Genomic DNA, 21,718 nt, shown 5'->3' with positions numbered 1-21,718 from the left:
GCGCGCTGACACTCGTGCACAAACACTTACACACATTGAGCTTGATGGATCTTAACTATCAACTAACCAAGCAATTAGAGTGTGACAGCACAGCCCCCGGGAAAGACTGATAACAAGGTATATAGAAGGTTTAGAAGCCCAAACATCTGGACATGACAACACAGACGACAAACACATCCTGCTCAGGTTTCACTGAATGACTGAAAGAGGGACACATGGAGATAATTAGCTTGCATCTGATGCTTTTCAAAAAAACAAACCTGAGAAAATTAATCAAGGAACTGACAGACACTAAAAAAGCTGTGATGTTCAGCAAAAAAATGATATTTTTGGGACCTAAAGCATAAGTTTTGTAATGAGTGGATGAGTTAGCAAAATCCACCATAGCGTATTAGTGTATTCCCTGTATGCTAACATGAGAAATATTTTATGAACACAGCTTCTGCCACTGATTCTTTAAATTACGACAGCTGTCATCTAATTTTAATGATGCCCATATATGTAAATGACAACCTAATCATATTGTTATGAACTATGAAAACAGCTACATTTTAACTGGTATCATGAGCAAAGAACTAATACAGATACTGACTTCTGTTTTATTGCTTTCCTTAATGCATTAAAGCCCACATCTACACCACATAGGGCTACACAATCATGTTTTTTAAAAGAAAACACATGCATAATGAGTATCATTAAACACAGTATATTACAACCCTGCGTGGAGTTAAATAGACTGAAAAGCTGTCATTTTCCACTAATAGTGCATCCATAGAAATGATGATGAGGTTTACTCAGCTACTAAGGGCTCTGGCCATAAAATTTCATAACATGAGGCAAATATGACTGTATTTACATAATTGCACAGCTCAAACTGAGGATTTGCAAACATAATGCTCCATAAATCCCAAACGGCTGGTGATAAAGGGTAAAAGAGTATCAATGTCAATGCTGCAAAAGTTCTACATTTAAATTCAAAACATGCCCTGGTAAGACATTTGAAGCGACATCAAACTAGGTAACCATAAACTAGTCTCTCAAACCGAACCATAGGAAAATTCACAGACAAAACAACTCAAGCACTGTTGTTGACAGGTTTTAATACTTTCAGGCTTCACTGTTTCTATAATCTGTCTTCAAAGAACCACGTCTCGCGCTTCTTCTTCTCTTTTCTCCTCGGTTTTCACGATTATACAGAGAACTTTCTGATGATGCCTTGGAGATAGAACGAAAGGGAATGAAAGCATGCAGAAAACTATCAGAGAAAACAACCCACAGAACAGCCTTGAATTAAAGAACAGGCACGTCTTTGCATGTGAAAAAAAAAAAAAAAAAAAATTAATAAATAAATCTGCTGTTATGAACAATCTGGTTTAACCAAAATGGCTAGGCATCTGGTGACATGCTATCGATTACTTAATGGTGACATGAATTTACTGTTACAAAAATGTAGGGGAAAACAATACTGTATATCAGGGCCATATTGGTTAGTTATTGTTTATTTATAGACAGCCGGTTTGGGGTCTGTAAGATTTTCTTTTTGTTGTTGAAAGAATTCTCTTATGTTCACCAAATCTGCTTTTATTTAAACAATAATACAGTAAAACATACTGTGAAATTTTATTAGAAAAATATAAAGTTTTCTATTTTAATGTTTTGAAATGTAATTATTTTTTTATGTCTATTTATATATATGTCTTTTTTTAACATAGTGTTACTTAGGAGTTCATTATTAAGTCAACCGTCCAGCTAAATCATTATTTTAGGCTTACCATAGTAGTAATACAGTATATAAGGGTAAGGTTCTGAACACAAATTTTTATGAAAAATGAAACTTTTAAGGTCCAGAATGTTCTACATTAGTATTACATTGTAACACATTACTAATTAAATTAATCACCTTGAAACATGGGGTATGATATACTTTGAGAGAGAAAATTGTTTTTGCTCTTTTTTCATTTATTCTGAACTAGCACACTGACTATATATAATTACACAGACAGCTATACTGTATCAGTAAGCAAAAATTGTAATCTAAGATTCGGTTTGGCATGGCTGCCTGCGGCGATCACAACTTCTGCAAAATAGAAAATGTTAATCTAATTGGTAAACACCATAAGAGTCAAATAGTTTGATATCCTGAAGTTATGAGCAGATTTCATGATGAGATTCAAAACGACTGAGAGGAGGATACAAACATCTTTACAATGCAGTTGTCAGTTTCAGCCTGATGAAAAGGCCCACAGATTCTCCTGAGAAGAGTTATGATTTATCATCCTTCTGGCTTCTGTCTCTATATGAACGTATCACTTTAGGAGAAGACAAATGAGTCCTCTGATGGCCCCCATTAAGGGCCAATTAAAAGAGAAATATGATACTCCAACGTGTATGGTGGTCGAACACTATATCTTACGCTTAAAACGTTCAATTATCGAAAACAAGAAGATAAGAAGGAGCACAACCATCTATGAGAGCAAAAGTTGGAGGGAAACAGGCATGACGGGAAATGAGAAGAGTAAGATAGAGAAAGGCAGAAAGCAAGGAATAAAAAGGCATGTCAGAAGTCCCCTGATTTAAGAGGCTGTTAGCTCCCCCACCCTGGAGAGAGAACCATGTTCCTCAACCCCTCGGAGCAGTCACCAATCTCCATGCCTTTATTTCATCTCATACTACCCACAATGCACTGCCCTTGAGTGCCTCTGCAATTAGACTACTGCTATGGCAACCAGCTGCCTAGCTTGCTTGCCTTTTCAATTTAGATTGAGAGAGAGAGAGAGAGAGAGAGAGAGAGAGAGAGAGAGAGAGAGAGAGAGAGAGAGAGAGAGAGAGAGAGAGAGAGAGAGAGAGAGAGAGGAGAGAACAAATGTTAAAACCATAAAACCTTTACATCAATCATGTCTATGCCTGGGATGAAATGGCCGATTTTTTTTTCTTTCTGAAAATGGCTAATCGATGCATTCCACCTGAAAATGTAGAAGCCCACCTCAATTCCATGCAAATCCATAGATCAACGAGCCAACAGCAAGACATAACCTCCAAACCCTGAGATGAATGAGCGTTTGTATCTCGGTCCTTCTACCTTTTCATCTCTCTCTCTGTCTCTTTCTGTTTACCCTTCGGCTGTTTTCCATCCCTTTTTCTCACCTTCTCATCTGCTGAAGCACCAATGAGTGCTGACATATACAATGTGCTCTCACCAGCATGGAGCACTTACACAACAGGGCATGAATTCCCAGGGTGACCAGAGGGGTTGGGGTTGGATTCATAGCCTGCTGAGGAGTGCGAATGAGCCACCAAATGATGGTTGCATAGGGCTGTGTTCCAGTCCACTTTTAGACACGCACTTGCAAACTACCCTAAGCACTTCCCCTCGGGGGAATCCCTGCCACCATTTTGAAGTGTGTTTCACTTTGTGAAGTGGACGAGGGAAGTTTATATGGACAGACCCTCGCTCCCTCGATTTTGATACCACAATGCAACACGATTGTGACGTCAACGCATATTGCGTTTAATTTACCCCACCAAAAACAACTCTATGATATCTTAATTATATACAGTATATATATATATATATTTTATATTTTATTTTTTATTTTTTTTATTATTAAACAACTCAAACACACCTATAGAATGCTGCATTAAACAATTTCGTAAGGTAAAAAAAAAAAAAAAAAAAAATCAACCCCATAGTGGATTCTAAGTGATCAAGGGCTTAGCACGTTCCAATTCAGCCTATTGCAAAGGTTCCGCCAGTAGTGGGCAATTATGTCACGTAAGCAATCACATCCGAGTGAACGAGGCGGAGGGAAGTTAGTGAGTGAAGGGCATGACAATTTTGGACTGGAACTCTACCACCTTTATAACCTCAAGCAAGGCAATTAACTCTGGCACAAACTGCTTGTATGCTTTTTTCCCCAGTACACTTTCCTGGGTTAACTCACATATTCAGGATGTCATAAAGTCCAATAGTTCCACAGGAAAGTTCTAAAGGATATTCATTTGATCACAATAACATAACAAAAGATATAGGAGAGAGTAGGACCAGTTGTCACAATCTCTATACATTCAAAGATTATATATAATCTCTAACTATAAGGTTTGGCGTCAAAAGTCCAATTGTGCATTTTCTCCAGCAGTAGTTTTGTGTCTAGTTTGTGATTAAACGGAAATAGCGACAGATATTTTTCATATTTTGGCATACATCCAGATGTAACGAATTATTGAAAAATAAAAAATAAAATATATAGGGCAGGGTCTTGGTTTTATTCATTGGTTGTTGATTGAATTTGGAGATATGGCTGTTGCACTTAAAAATAAATGCAAGCATGAAGTTGATTATGGAGGGGTGGGGTTCGAGGGTACTAAATGATTGAAGAATTCTGGCATACGTCATCAGAGAAGTCTGTCTTTTCACTTGGAGTTATGACATTTTAATGAAAGCTACACTGTAACTTCTTTTTTAAATGAACAAAATGTAAATAACGAGCGAGTACAACATGAAACCATCTCCCAAGTAGTGTTTCCCTTTCGAATGGGAACTTGCACTGCGTCCCCGCCCTAGAGGACACTATGGGGAATGCCTTCGGAGTGACCGGTGTTTGAAGCGCATATCCAAACACGACAATGACATTGGCCGGCGACAGCCTGTAATGTTATAGTGTTTCTAGAGGCTAGTACAATGGAAACCAGCACAAAATGCTTCAAGGAGCGTGTGCCCCCGCGTCAGAGGTATCAGACACCTGGGGACTCGCATGACTTGTGCGTGAGGGAACCGGGTTACAAACGTAACCTGAGGCGATATTACAGATTTCATTATTAGGAAAGTTTTTATGTTGTTAGTGACATTCATACTGAAGGCAATCTTCTGTAACCATGGGCACAGCGCTACGCTTCAAGCCATCAGATTAATTCGTGCAGAATAGCGAAGCCAAAGCACAGCTCACGTAATTACCAAAAAAATGTTCCTCCTTAACATTTAGTTTTATGCATCAACTGCTAGACGGTCAAACATTACATAGTAGCTTTAAACATTACGTGTCACTGATCTGAGGAATCAAAGACGGCAAGCAGAGATGAGGGATCCAAATGCAGGGAGATTTTAATGAAAATAAACATTTCAGGAACAAAATAACACTGAGGAAAAACAAATAAAACACGGGGAACCACAGAAAACCTGCATGACATCAAACAACAACCAAAAGAGAACCAGAGAATACAAGGGCTAATAAACAGAGGGGTAAACGAGCTTAACAAGGGAAACTGACACACCTGTGTGCTTCTCATTGTTAATTTTTGCATCCTTTCCTTGCTTCCTTTCCTTGCGTTTTAGCTCCACCCCCTTAGGATGCGAGGAAAGAAAATGAGAACGGAGGAATCGAAGGAATTAGTGACGCTTGAGTGACCAAGAACACCCCAATATTGGGATGTTCTTGGTCACTCAAGCGTCACTAAACAGCGCCATTGGCTGTGCTCAGAGGATCTGCCCTTATGTTGTTGAAGTCTGATTATTTAAGAAATTCATATATAATAATAATGAAGCAAGATGCCCTGTTGAAAAATGTGTGATATATGGTTTATTTAAACTGCAAAATTATTATTATTATTATTATAAAAATTATTGTGACATATGTGAAGGGGAAGAGAATTTATACGTGCGTCAGGCTTCTCTACAAGAAAGCCTTCCGCATGGGATCCACTGTATATCCCTGCTCATAGCTTCTCTGGAAGTCTCCTCGCTCCTCGCCTCCTCACGTAGCAGTTAGAAAATTTGAAAGTCCTTCAAGATGGCTACCTTTGATCAGTTTCCGGGTCACAGACTGGAGGACGGAGGAGCGAGGAAACGAAGAAGCATCAATTTGAATATTGAGAAGCTCCTCTAGTCGGGGTTTATTTTGCAATAACAACCGACTGGATGTGCATTATCCTTTACATTTTATTTGTTAACCAAATAGTATTTTTCGTAACATTTTATATTTTTGTAGTTTCATAAATTGTGCTGTGTGTTGCAATTGTTTTACTTGATGTATAGCCGCGTTTCCACCGCAGGAACTTTCCCCGGGAACTAGGAACTTTGGGCTGGTACTCGATGTGTTTACACCGCAGGAACCAGGGTCTAAATGAAGTTCCGGGTAAATATTTCCCCCTCTGATAGTCCCTGCTCATGAGGTAGTACTTTTTCAAAGTTCAGGAACTTTCAGGGGTGGGACTTTTGCGCTGCACAAGCTGATTGGTTGTGTTCATGCCGCATTTTGGTTGGATGACTCCACGCAGCATTTATTTATTTTTAACCTCCCTTTTTAAAAAATCTATTGCGGTTCGTGTCGTGGCTTCATGCAGTAAGAGTTGTCTGTCTGCAAATATGGAATTTAATAAAAAAAACTGGTGGACTGTCGACGAGTTTCAGGCTTTATTAAGGGTATTTGTGGAAGAGGAAACTTTCTGCGCGTTCGTCCCAGCCATCTCACGGTCAATGTCCGCAATAGCTGATAACATACAAATTTTATATCTAACGTTAGCATTACGAGCTTACTGAACACGCTTTATCAGTGCTCGTCTCTTTTCTGCCACAGCTTTTATTATGAAGTCATTATGTTTACACATTGTCATCTATTGCTAGGCACTCCAAACCATGTTACAAATTCACTATAACAGGATTGAAATAGCGCTTTGAGGTTAGACCGCGGTGTAAACGCAGAAAGCAACCGGTCTGGGGCAAAAAAAGTTCCTGGGAAAAAAGTTCCTGGGACAAATTGTTCCGGGTAATTTCGGTGGAAACGCGGCTTATGTGACGTCGTGCCGTAAAGCAAGTCGTGATTCTCGCGAGATTTGTCGGGCGCCACCTCTCAAACCTGCATTGCTGGTTTTGCCAGCCTGCTTTGCTATCGGGATGATTCACCCTACTACGAGTTCGTTTTACAATCGAAATTATTTTGAAGCTGTTATATTAAGGTACAAATCTTGCATAGTGTGCCTTTAATTGCAGGTTCCATTGTAACCCTCTATGCTACCCAATGTAGTGTGACACCATGCCCCACAACTTAAAGCATCAGTCTTGTGTTCAGCAGCAAGATGAACCTAATTACCATTATCACTCTCAAAAACTGTATGAACATACAAGCTTTTCATATGCTTTTCAGCATTTTCTGCGAATCCAACTATTAATATATGTGTTTGTATGAGTTGGTTCAGTAGGCTACCTGACACATTTAGACTTGATTCCAACCCTGTAATCAAACCTCGCCGTCGTCATGGCAGCCAAACAGTATTACCAGCAATGTGCAAGTGCCTACAGCTCTCTTGCGCTCTCATTGGATTATTTAGCCCATCATTAAGAAGTGTTGTTAGAATGAAAACAGGACTTTGTGCTTGTGTGTGTGTGTGATGTGTGAAGGCTCGGCCTGTGTTGATGTGATCAAGTTGACTGGAAGCTAATCAGGAGTTAGTGAACAGATTACACAGTTGTTCAAATGGTCAGTTGAGGTTTGAGTAAGACAGTGAGAACCTCTGTGGCCAGCGAGACGGTCATATGGGGGAAAGAGATCTTATATTTTAGTTGTGTTTGCAGGAAAATAAACAATTAAAGATTTTAAAATTGTGTGGGTTCCATTATTACATTAGAGGTCGACTGATTGTCGCTTTGTTGAACTATCAGTTAGCCCTCTTTAGATTAATTAAAATCACTGAGTTTTTTTGAGACATAACTATGATCATCCAACGTACTTTTGATTATCCGATTACTTGCTTCAGAAGTCAATAGTCATGTCAAGTCACCTTAATTTATATAGCGCTTTTAACAATATGAATTGTTTCAAAGCAGCTTTACAGTGATAATAGGAAATTACAGTAACAGAGATTGTTTTGGCTTTACAGCAGTTCTAGGATAAAGTTATTGTCCAGCTAAAGTTAGTTTTGATTGATTGATTCACTTCCGTTGCGAAGATCATTATTAGATAGTTATTAACTTAGGGGCCGCTAACACGACACCGCTCTAACATAAAACCCTCAACATGCTCCGGCCGCCCATCCGCACAAAACAGAGCCTGGTGGCTCGAGAACGCAGTGTTGACAGAACCATAATATGGCTAATATGGTCATACTTCCTGGTTCTGGTAAGAACTCGAGCTGCTGCATTTTGGACCAGCTGTAGTTTGTTTATTAAGCGTGCAGGGCAACCACACGGAAGCAACAATAGTTAGGAAGCGGTCCATTTTGACATTCTACTAACTATATGTTACTTTGCAACTACATGTCTAACTCTCATTAGAGTATTATTAGATTGTTAATTTAGAGTTAGGGTTAGTAGAATAAGATGACACTTGCAAAGCTACTTATAGTCGGGGGGGGGGGGGGGGGGGGGGCGCATCAAAATAAAGTATTAGCAGACAGTCTACTTGTACTCTAATGACTGGTATTTGTCATTTTATTAGTTAGCAGAATGTCTAAATTGGACTATCAAAATGTTTATGTATTTACTTTATTTTAATAAGTCATTATTGTTCATTTTCTCATTAAGTAGAAAGTTTTAATTGATATTATTGTGATCTGTGATTAAAAACAATCTGCCATTTGTTCCAGTTTTAGTTATTAAAATAGGCAAAAACAACTATCGGTTAACCTTTAATAGAAATAAATATATTTTGCAATCAGATATCATGATATCAATTAAGGTGAGGGTAAAATCTCATAACATATAACCAACTGTAATAAACCATAAATTATTGATTAAAATACATATAAGCGGAAAACCAAGAGTAAACACGATATGCATGCTTTGTGTAAAAAAAATTTTACTAAAAAATAAAGTCTTATCATTATAAGTTGTCATATAAAGAAGGTTTATGCTGTAATTCGTTCCCCACATCGGAGAAGGTCCCACACTGTCATGTTACAGCGCTTTCAGGCCTGATATCCCACCACTGCTAAAGGGATTTACTGTGTGCATGTGTGCTGTGACTGGACAAGGATAGAGCCTTCCATAAATGAATACACACACACACACACACACACACACACACACACACACACACACACACACACACACACACACACACACACACACACACACACACACACACACACACACACACACACACACACACACACACACAAAGCTCACACATGTACACAGACACACTCAATCCAGCATCCATCCCTCTCAGGGACGTCACAGGAAATAGAATCAAACAACGGTGACCAGAAAGAATCGCAATTTGCCACATCATATTTTCTGGTTGAGAGAACTCTCTTCTTTTTATGTCTGTCTCTCATTTATCTCTCTCACCTTCTCTCTCTCTCACCCCAGTCGTTTCACAGTTTTCCTCTCCTCTCTGAAAATAACTTTGCTTTCCTGTCAGTTTATTTTAAATGAAAATGTGATAAATTAAATGCAAAAGAGTAATTTATTAGCCAACAATTATTTGGCCAATTTATTGACCAACATATCCAGTAAGATAATAAAAACCTCCTTTTAAAACAAGACACATTTACTTGTAATGTATTTATAACATTGTGAAAGATAAAAAATAAAAATAAAAACTCTTAAATTAATTTTGAAATATAAATTAGACCTTATGAATATTAGGCCACAAAACGAAAGTTCTGCAGTGATCAACAACATTAAATGTATCATATCAGATTATCAAAACATTAGGCCAAAAACTATAATGTGCTGTTATAGGCCCACTGGACATATAATTATTTAATTCAACTTATAAACACTGAGATCTGAGGCTCAGCATTAGAACATGAGTTTCAATGGCATTTTTTTATTTACAGTTAAAGAAATTTTATTTGACCAGTTACTATGGCTACTGTAGATATCTGATGGTTTCATTCAACACTCCAAACATGTATAACACAATGGATCAATGAATAATTTGGGGTAGATGACTGACCTTGATGTCTCATCTCACTTTCAAATCAGTCACACCTGATGTGACTAAGCTATCATGAAAGGATTAGCAGTGATAGAACGGCTCATATGTTGAAGGATGAGACAATGAAAAAACCAGGCCACTTAATGCTACAGAGTGTTTGTTAATGTCACCAGAATTTCCAGATATGTAATACCAGTATTCCTGTAGCTAAAGCATTAGAGCATGGCGCTTACAATGCCAATGTCATGGGTTCAATTCCCTGGGAAAGCAAGAAGTGAAAATATGTATAACTTGAATGCATGTGGTGGTATAGCGCAAATCTTGAGCTGAAGCGGCTAGTACGCACATTATAAAAACCACCTGTCCTTTTGAAGTGTTCTTTCTTTCTTTATGTTATTTTAAACAAGAAAAGATAAAAAGAAAAGAAAAGATAAAAATACAATAAGTATGTTGCAACATACTGAAGAAATAAACAATATCTATAAAGTATTATAAACAATAATTACAATATGTCCGAAAAGGAGCGGGATGAAACAGATTAAGTATTTATGTAAACACAGCCATTTATGTCTTAAGTCTATGTAAACAGATGGGATTTTTGTCAAATATGTGCAGTGAAAATGAAGCCTAAAATAACTGCTGCTGTCTATAATAATTACATGAACTAATTAATAACTAGTTAATAACTAGATATTAGCATTAACTAAACCATATTGACAAGAAAAAGAGAAAACCCTCACTGCACTTGGCGGATAACTTTAGATTAAATAAGCCATTTAGAACTGAGCATGTTAGACTAAAGAAATTAACAATAAAGCTATTTCACTGGCAATATAGTTTGTTTTAATTTCTGAATCGGTAATAATGTATTATTTTGAAAAATCATGCTGTTAAGACAATGAATTAGTTAATTAATTGAATTAGTTTTATTGTACTTCTGATTACTTTCTTTTCAATTTCTGTATGTTTACTTGAAAACTTGCTATTGTTAAATGCTGCTGTTAGGTAGGCTACTTCGGAAAAAACAAGCATTGTTTACCTCATTTGTGTCTTTGTAATATTGCTTGTAATTTGTTTCTTTGTTATTTATTTTATTACTGATTGTCTTAAGGATGCATGTTATTGATCTTATTGTAAACAATTCATTCATGCCATTTATTTTTTTATTTTTTTTATTTACCTCATTATTTTTTATCAAAATGTCTAAACTCTTCTGGTGAAACGTGAGACTTCTCTCTTGTGACTTGAACTTGCCCTTAATTGCAATTGACTGCAAGCTCACATTCTGTCTCCTTCAAATAATTTTTTTTTTCTTTTTCGATAATCCGTTTCATTCAGACGTATGTCACAATACGAAAGAAAAGATATATCACTACTTCCATTTCATCACTAATAATTGAATGACACTGTTAAATGTAATCTTAGGCCAATTTCAAAAATAATATCAATTTTTCATACTGTACAGCATGATTGTTCACTATAGGGTTCCTTGTACTTTCTGCAAATTAAGTTGGGACAAGAGAAAGTATTGTGACAATACACATTTTATCATTAAAGATATTCCGCCACAAAATATTACAGAAATGAAACAAACTACAAAAATGCAAAGAGTTTTTCTTACAATTTTAAAGAAAATGAAGGATTATCACAATTTTCAATGTTACTACATCTAAATGTCACTAACCATCAATGTCAGCTACATCTAAAAAATCACAGAATAGGTTTGAATTTAACAAGGCATAGACTTATACATGAAGATCTGTTACTTGAGGGGGTGGTCTTGAAATCAGGTCAAGCCCCACACCAATGTAGCCTCAGTTAAATCTCAGCACGCTGTCTGCGCCAATGGCCACGGTGCCTCTTCTAAGCATTTAATTATCAAATTGCATGATGGAAATCTCCCCACTGCTCCATTCACTATGACAACAAACATTTGCATTGTAAATATCACTCCAGAGGAGAGGAGGGGAAGAGAGAGATGGATTCCGGGCCTTGCTCCCGAGGGCGAATATAAGAGAGACATGCTTTCGCCTTACATGAGCATATCAGTGCTGAGATCACATAATAGTCCCTGAGAAACTTTATCTTTCCAGCCCACAGAGTAAAATCAAAAAAGGTAGAAGGTTAGCAAAGAAAAAAGAGAAAGAAATCTGTTTGTCTTGAGCTTAATGGTTGCTGAAGAGTATTATGGCTGTATTACCTGAAATTCAATGCCATAGTTCTCCCTGCAGAAGTCTCGTAGTTTGGGATAGACATGTTCTTTCAGAGCATTTCTCTCTGCTTCTGTATCTGTGACAACAAACAAAACACAAACAAACATGAATATTCAGAAAGGGAAAACAATCATCTGTAAATATTCATACATCTTTGTTTGTAAGTCTTAGTTGCCAGATTTACTAATAGCTTGCGCCAGCGCAAACCCTCTTTTGGTGTTAAAAAACTACTGCCAGGATTTACCAAAGACATGCAGTGAAAAATTAGCGTTGAAAAGACGTGGACAGGGTTATTTTTGCGGCTGACCTTATTGCATATGCATTTGTAGGAGTTTCCATTTCAGACACAACGTTTATGGGAGGAGAGTATTTAAATGAATCATGCAAGGTGATTTACTAAGGTTTGCGCTCGCCAATGTACTGGTAGTTGTGCCATTATTTACCACCCAAAAAAAAAAACGCGTCTTAAACCAGACGCTATCTGGTAGATTGCGTTGGTCGTTATGGAAATGATCTGACTTCTTTAATTTGCGCGCTGTCAGTAGATCACATGCAGAACTTTCCACTCCCATCTGCGCTGTTTTGGAATTGCGCTCTCACAATTTGCCCTGTTTAGTAAATCTGCCCCTTAATCTGTATATGGATTTATTCAGACTTCTAAAAAAGGTGCAATTGCAAAAAAGTGTGTCAATAACAAAGTACAGTGATGGTCTTTGATAGTATATCATAGTTTAATTTCATATAATTTGTTTGTATTATTTACATACTATTATAGTATGTTTTAATATTTTAAATTAGCTTTTATTTTTATATTTGAATATATATTTTATATTTATATATACATTTATATTTGGTTTCATTCTTTTAGTAATTTTGTTATGTAGCCTACTTTTGTAATTTCCTAAAAAAAAAAATATGATTTTCAATTTTAGTTTTTTATTTTAGTACTTCAACTTACAGTTTTTCTTGATTGCTTAAATACTATAACCAGGCTTTTGAACTACAATTTCAAAACCATAACGCCATTTATCAAAAAGCACATCCATTTCCCTAAACCATAAACACTATTTCCCCTATTTTGACACATGAGTCAGATTTGTTGAACTGTCACTGCAAAACACACAAATCCCTTCATTTCTTATTGCCTACACCATGTTGTCATTTAGAAAGCACTAGCATTCAATGTTGTTCACTCAAGTCAGCACAACTTCAGCTAAATTAGCATACTAACAGCAACACTAAGAGTCAAAATTGATCACACACCAATCAGAACCTTCAATAGATAGATAAAAGGGCAAGAGTTCATTCAGTTTTGGAACAATGGATCCAGAAAGACATGAAGGAAGAGGTTGAGGACACTGGAGTGGAGGAGAAGGAGGAGGAGGAAGGTGAAGGGCAAGGGCAAGGAAGGAGACAGACACTCTAGTTGCCCATGTCTATGGTATGACTATGAGGGAGGCTGGGCTAAGAGTAAGGCCAAATTTGAGTCGCTTCACCGTCGCCTCAATCATAAGAACCTTCCGGGAGAAAAACTGGTACAGTAGATCTACTTCAGACTGCTCTGTAACTTTTGAGAGCTGTACTATGTGCTGTTACAACACATACATGTAATACAGTTTTTTTCCAATTGCTAACACACTAAAATGGCATGCACAGCACAGCACAATTATTTAAACTGTCACACAGAGAGCAAAACCTCTTCTCAAGTCTCCAAAAGTCTAAACACATTTTCTGCTTTACACACATTTTGCAATTCAAAATGGCACTTTTTAAATGCACTGAACACGGTTCTCTGCATAAGACACAACAATCTGACATAAAGTCACATGCTTGCCATTTCAAAACACTAACATTCAAAATGACACTACATGAGCTGATTGGCCGATACATGTGCCACCTGGCCAAACACCTCAATGCTTACAGTATTTGCCTGTTGATTGAACACTATAGACCCATGCTTAGACTAAAGTAACACAACTTGAAGCTTTTGTTACCATACCTCAAACACATGTACCCATACCTTAAACAAAAGCGCTGCTTTGCACTCTAGTTGCAATTCTGCAACACACTTACTCCTTTATGCAACACACTTGGTCCTGCATACTACACTCTATTTCATACATAAGACACTTCGTTCAAAAATGAAATCTCAGGGTGCCATTTGGAAAACCCATGTATCCAAAATACAAAACACATCGGGTAATTGCAACCACTCAAATACACACCTGAAGGCACATACTTGCAAAACTGAACACCAATCAGCCAGCTACAAAAAGAGGAGGAGGAGGAGGAGGAGGAGGTCAAGGTTGAAGAGGCCATGCACGGACCCCTATTTCTGATGATATAAGAGCAACTTTGGTGGACCATGTCATCAACCATGGCCTGATATGAGGGAAGCTGGGCAGAGAGTCCACCCACATCTAAGCCGCTTCACAGTGGCATCTGTAATACTGTAAGAACATTCCGACTAGAAAACAGGTATGTCTTCACCTCTCTACCTTCTACTCTACTCAGATGGTATTTACAGCACTGTACTACAGTATATCACATTACCACATCACGTGTACAGGGTATTGCAGGGTGCTAATGCTCCTTTTGCAGCCAAAGTGGTAGTTTTTGTGAAACATACCATGATTCAGGGGCGTCGGACTGGGGGTAAAACCAGTACTGATTACTAGGCGCCAAGGGGAGAGAGGGCCATCAGGACTGCCTAGGGCCCGGGATCTTGTGCTACGCCCCTGCCATGATTACTTACAGTATATTGAGATGTTTCAGTACAGTGGATGATACAGTATATACAGTAAAGTACTGTAAGAAAAAGAAGCAAACCGATGACAATTTGTGTTTGTATTTCTCTAGAATGACTAGAAGACCTTCTGGGGGAGGACGCCAACGCCTGTTCACACAACAGCAGGAACTTGCCGTTGTGGACCTAGTGAGGGCAGACAATGCCATCCGTCTCCACCAGATACGACAGAAAATACTTGCAGACAGGCAAGTGTTCAACAACATAAACCATGTGAGCATCACCACCATCAGACGCATCTTGGGAAAACACAACATCACCATGAAGCAGCTCTACAGGGTCCCATTTGAGAGGAACAGTGTCAGAGTCAAAGGACTATATGTCTATAAGAGCTATATGGCGTGTATATGACCGCCAACCACATGCCCTGGAACAGGCCTGCGGCGACATTCAGGTGACAGCAATCCATGGATGGTTTCGACATGCAAGGGGATATTTTCCCCGGTGCCTAGTGGGAGAAGACATTGCTTGCGATGTCGATGAGGTCCTGTGGCCAGACCCCAACAGACGGCGGGATCCATGAGCCCACGTATGCACAATTGCCATGATTTTCTGTGTTTACAGTATAGTCTTTTTTCTATTACTGTATTATAATTATTATTATTTTTTGCTTTATCTGAATTCATGTTACTGCAATGTACAGTGCTGCAATGTACAGTATTGAGTAGGCCTATTTGCGTTTTTGTTTGTTTGAAAATGTGCCTCCTGAAAATATGCCTTCTGAATAAACAGTGAAAATCCAAGACTGCAGTGTTTTATATAAAGTAGACTAGTGTGTTCCCCCTGATCTGAAAGTGTATGCATATGATGCAAGTATGTGTCATTTTGTCATCAGAGTTACATTTTGACAAAGGAATGTTAGGTTTTGATGGCAGAGTTTAGGTTTTGATAGTAGAGTTTCAATTTGACACAGATGTGAATGGTATATTTCCCAGTGTTGTGTCATGTTTACTTGTGTGTAGAGTTTTGGCACAATGAGCAAAGTTTTGCAAAATGTGTTCAAGCAACGGGCAAAAACTGTAATTGTTAACACTTCTATCTTTTTCAGTTTACTGTTTTTTGTGAGCATATGTTCAATGTAAATATATCTGCTGTGCATATGTTGCACTGACTTGTTTGGTGAAAAATAAAATAAATAAATGTTTCAACAGCATGTGTGTGTATCTGCAAATATTTCTGTGCATGTGAACAATCTGAAGAATTTTCTACAATTTGAACTATTTACAGTAAGTATTACGGCAAAGCATATGAGAGTGCTTTTCATTATGCTCAACAGTGTGTAGTTGGTTAAACAAAATCTGGTAATATGAATTATGTGTGTGCCATTTCGATTTTGATAATGCTATATGTAGTTTTGGTTGCAGTGCTTCATTTTGCAAGATATATTAGGTATTTTGCAGTTTTGGTGTGTGGTTTTGTGAATTGTGTTAAGTATTTTGATAAAACCAGCCTAGTTTGGAAAATTGTATGTTAGCAATTGGAAAAAACTGTAAAAAGAAATGCATCATATTGCCTCACATACAGATAGAGTTTTCTGAATGCTTCCATTTTGTAAAAAGGATGTGTTACAGTTACAGTAATCAGTACTATTTTTCCAGGACACAGAGACAATGAAATGGAAGAAGCCTGTCAAATATTTCAGTTGATGTGTGCCAGCGGGGAACAGGCATGCAAGAGGATTTTACCCTTCTGCCTGGCTAGGGCCAGTGATGTGGACGAGATTCTCTGGCCTGACCCAGACCAAAGACGGGATGCTGAGGCGGAATAATATATATATTTGTGTGTGTGTGTGTGTGTGTGTGTGTGTGTGTGTGTGTGTGTGTTATACTGTGTCGTACATGAATGAATAAAAATGTGCCAATATATCCATTGGTTGTGTCTTTTGTGTTCATCATGTGAAAAGGTTTGTGAGGGGGGGAACCACTAGCAACATACATTTAAATGTATTGCTCCAGTGTGTAGACTATGTTGTAGTGTGTGTGTGTTTGTGAGGGCTTGTGTGTGATGTCTGAGGGCAAAGTTTGGTTTTTAACAAGAGTGAATGGAGTGTAGAGCTTCATTTTGACCTGAACATAGGATGTTTGGGGAATTGGGTGAGACGTTATGGATTTATGTTTACTGTTTTGAGAATACGAGGCATAGTTTCAAGAAATGTGTTTAAGCAATCGAGAAAAACTGTAATCTATTATTTTATTAGTTGCCAAAGCAACATTTAAAATTTTCGTTTAAGTTTTTTTTATTTTTTACTTTCCATCTAATATTTATATTTTATTTCAGCCTTTTTTTTTTTTTATAGTTATAGCTTAATTTTCAGTTAATAATAACAACGCTGTAAATGAATGATTACTGTAGTCATGTACCGTGGTATTTACAGTAACATACTTCAAACAATTCTATGGTGTTTCTGTCCAAAATACCACTGTAGTTCGTTCCCTCTCAGATACTTTCCATCATATGCATGAATGCTTATGAGCAAATCACATACAAACACTTCCAAACATCTCTCTTTTAGTCCCTGTCACTTCAACACTCTGTTCTTTTCTCAGGGGATAGCTGCCAGCAAGGCTTGAAAACAGAGATTCCCCGGCTTACACTGTAGTCACTACTGTTCTCTGCTGCTAGTAGCAGAGCAAAAACAAGCACGACGTCTGTGATCACATAGACAATCTGGGATTCAAAACCTGGAAATAAACAGAAAGTTGCAGGATTCTGAAAATGTTTTTTTTTATGAAATCTTTCTGTTCACGAGATGACATAAAACTAAGAAGTATTCAAATCAAACAAGTAAATTAGAGACATTGATGTGACTTGTCTTGGTTCAGATGGTCAATGTTCTTCTTCCGTTGAAGATCATCTCAAATCATGCTGGAGAACCTGATGATCAGGTATGACAAACAAACTTGTGCAGTTCATGCAGCCTGGCTGTCATTAAAGCAAAAATCATTAAATTATTCAATTATTAATTAATTTGTAGTGAACAAAAGTGTTACGTAATACAAATGCAAAATAGCAGCATTTCTACTAATGCCTTCAGAATCTTGCACACAGCAGCAGTGGATGTCGTTGAATATTACATGATGCCCTTTGTCACAGAAAGTCAGGGCAATATGAGACAATATGAGAGTTGACACATTGAGGATACTCAGCCTTACTGTATTTACTACTGTACACAGCTGCTAGTACCAAGGCAAAAATAAACAAACACTCTCAAACACCCCCAGTACCCTATTCACAAACCAATTAAAGCTGCAATTAACAAACCTTTGACACCTAAAATAGTCTCTAATACGAATATGAAATTCGCTTCGCTAAGACGACAGTCTGATTTCAAGGTTGCATAGTAGATGACCTTAGTCAAACATCTCTTTTTGCATCTTTCTTTCCCTTTCCACATCCTCTATGCCTTTCTTGGTCTGCTAAGCTTTGATTTACCTTGGAATGAGAACGAAGGGTAACTGAACTTGATTCTGAAGTATGGTTTTCTCTTCTACTTGTCAGTATCAGTTTGTTATTGGTCAGGCTCTCTGCTGATAGTTGATATTTCGACAGAGAATGGGAAAATCAGACTGAAGAGCTCTCTGTGGAAGATGAGGCCAATCATGTGCTCTGAACCCTCTGGGTACAGGCAGCCAACATAGCGTGTCACAGCTCACTACAGCAACTCTATCTGTGTCAGCCTAGTCAAGATTTTTGGCGGCTTTCAGGTTTTAAATTTTTTATAACTTTCCATTCAGTTCTTTTTTGGGGCTGTCCTATAAAGTATCTAGTCTCAGCCTATCACTTTTCTCTTGCACTATGTTTCCCTGTGCAATTTTTTGTTCTTTTCCAGACTTTCTCAGTGATAAATGCTTTTTACCTTTCTATACTTTCATCTTCTTTTCACCCTAACAAAAACGATAAACTGACTATCCAAGCAAGCAAAGAACTTAAAAACATGTGGTCACAAAAAGGTAGATACAAGGTGAATTATCTCGTTCACTTTCAAAACCAAGCAGCTTTCTGTTCAACACGGTGAATTTACGTGACCAACTTGAACCCGGTGTAAAATAAGCAAGGGTAATCTTTCATCCTCACGTGAAATTCATGATTGCAATGACTGGATTTCGCTTACAATATTGGTCAAACAACAGTAAAAGTGACTAGACCATTAGACCTTAAACACAAACGAAACAACAGAGGAGTTTAAACCTGTAACATTACTGGGAAGCTTCTTTTAAAAAGGTTATGGTCTTATAATGAAACGTTGAAATAATCTCCCCACATGCAACAAACCATCCCCAGAACAAAAGAAAATCTTTAGACCACTTTATTGTCCCGTTAGTAGACAAGACACGTATAGACTGGCAAAACACCAGGGAAAAGCACCTCGTAAGTAGATACTTTCATATAGTCATAAATGAATTAACGTGCCACGCACTGGGGAGCACTTTATACAGTGCATTTCCATAACAGATTGAAGCTTTCAAAGTGTATCCATCAGGAAATTGTGTCAAAGATATAGGTTTGAAATGTGCATAGAGAGAAAGAAAAAGAAAGGAAGAAAAATAGAGACAGAGAGAAATGAAAGAACCATCGGCTATATGAGCCGAGGTACTGGCCTTCACATTTACATGTTGCATGTTTGAAGTGTCTGATATGATTGAGAATGATAAAGAAAGATATAAAAAAAGAGGAGAGAAAACTAGTGAGCTCATTCACTATGGGGGTGGGTGGTGCCAGTAAAGCTTTTATTGAACCAGATTGCATTGAATGGATAAAGGAAGGAAAGCGAGGAAAGATGAAGGAGGGCGTCGTGAAAGGCTGTAAGAAATAAAAGACTTGAACAAGACTTATAATTTCTATAATAAAGCCTTGTAGCCCCAATCAAAGCCTGAAAGGCTGACTTTAAACATCTCAGATGTATAGAAGAATTAGATTTTTTTTTAGCTCCCATGCATTTAAAGTGAACTTTAAATTTACTTTTAGCGCACATTGCAGGATTTAATGTCCGTTCACACACAGAATTCATTTTTGCATTCATCTGTTGTTTTTCAATTGTTTTTCTGTCTAAACATATGCTAGATGCTAGATTTTTTACCATTATAACGTATCACATGGTTTTCTTTCTAGATCTTTTTTTTCCCTTTTCACTCGCTCTATGCCTTTCTTGGTCTGCTAAGCTTTAATTATCATTGGAAATCTGAGCTTCTTTGCCATTTTATATGCATTATTTCAACCCTTCTGAAGCATAGTTTTCTCTTCTACTTGTCTGTATCAGTTTTGGGGGGGGGGGGGGGTTGTGCCTTTTCTGTGCATTTCAGTTAACAGGTCAAATTTTTTTTTGATTTTTTGAAACGCTATAACGCATTCTGTGTGAATTAATATAAAAAAAATTGGGTTAGCATTCTTTTGTCAAAAAGGAATAACTAATGTCACAATCCCTACCCTCCAACCACCTGGCTCCATTTTGGCATGTATTCTAATGTATTCATGTATTCTAATGTTTCATGTGTCAATCATTTTTCAGTTAATAAAATCAGGTCCTGCAACATATTTCTTGTTGAATATTCTCGAATGTACAGAGCCCTACACAGCCAAGAAATTGTGGCTACAAATTAAGAATTTGTTCCCACAACGTACATTTTAGAACTGAATGGTATGTATGGTCTAGCAAAAATAGATGCCACATTACCATCAATGACATTTCTTTATAGTCACTTAACGTTTTAAACGCCTTAATAGTTTATGAATATTGGTGTCATTTAGAATCTCAAGCAGCAAGCGTGCATCTCACTCTCAATGATGTGTCTGTTCCTGTCTATAATCTGGGTTAAAGCCTTTGTTCAGTCCCTCCCATGGGGCTCTCACATGTGTCTCCAGCAGCACGGGCTCTGAACGGATGGTCGCATATAGATGAGCTCAGTATTGATACAGCTGTCTGATGCTGAAGCACAAGACTCTGAGGGATTAGGTGAGGTCGCAAGATGGAGGACGATGGAACGAGAATTGCTCCCCATCAAAGGCGCCTGACCAAGTGTGCTTAACGACTGAGTGAAATCCCATCTGTGACTAAAACACGTTCCTGTTGGCAATCCATTAGCTACATGGCATTAGTAAACTAATTACCAAAAGCTCAAAGGCAAAAAAATTATCTGAATATTCAAAGCACATAATTATCCATCATTATAAGCCATTTGAGTGTTTTTTTAAATGCAATGCTTATGAAATAATGCTGCATTAAAGGTGAAGAGTGTTAATCTTTTCTATGTTAAAATACTATCAACGTTTAACATGCTGATACGACTATAAATAAGCAGTTTGATACTCCCGAAAAGTATCAAACTGTTCGTTCGAACTGTTCGACTATCCCAAAACAGTAATACTGACTCAACCAAGGATGTCTATCATAGCTTAAGAACGATATCTCAATGGCAATTGCTCAGTTGGCGTAGGTCTGCTATCTCTGCTCATGGGAGTTGTTTTTGAGCCAATCACTTAAGTTGTAATTTAATGCCATGTGACTAATCACTTTGGAGCCTTTGAAAATGAAGTCATGACAATGCTAACTGGCTGATGTCTCCAAGAACCCTTCTTACAGTTTTAAAAGTGCATTCAGTAGTTATTTTGCTAGCGCTAACATTGCTGTTCTATGTGTACTTCAAGTAGCGATAACACAATAGTGTAAGATACTGTACTTCCATCTACTGATGTGGATCAGTACGATTGTCTCTGAGTTTTATGTAAATTAAACTGATACTAGTACATTTTAGAGAGCGGTTTACACAATAATTACCTTACCGAACCAACAAAAAATGGCAATTTGGGCAACACTACTCAAATCTTTC

The 21,718-nt window shown here is 37.6% G+C and overlaps 1 protein-coding gene across 2 annotated transcripts in view; it reads right to left on the bottom strand.

The window, feature by feature from the left end:
• Positions 1-21,718, bottom strand: part of nwd2 (NACHT and WD repeat domain containing 2) — an 82,275-nt gene that overhangs the window by 49,010 nt on the left and 11,547 nt on the right. For both annotated transcript variants that reach the window (XM_082151307.1, XM_082151306.1), the window contains exon 3: positions 12,076-12,164. In XM_082151307.1, the coding sequence (XP_082007433.1) occupies positions 12,076-12,164 (89 nt within the window). The remainder of the gene's footprint in view (positions 1-12,075; positions 12,165-21,718) is intronic.

The sequence above is a fragment of the Leuciscus leuciscus genome (genome assembly GCF_965113295.1).
Source record: "Leuciscus leuciscus genome assembly, chromosome: 2".
Taxonomy (NCBI): domain Eukaryota; kingdom Metazoa; phylum Chordata; class Actinopteri; order Cypriniformes; family Leuciscidae; genus Leuciscus; species Leuciscus leuciscus.
The sequence above is the reverse complement of the archived record's forward strand: the minus strand, read 5'-3'. Positions and strand labels throughout refer to the sequence as shown.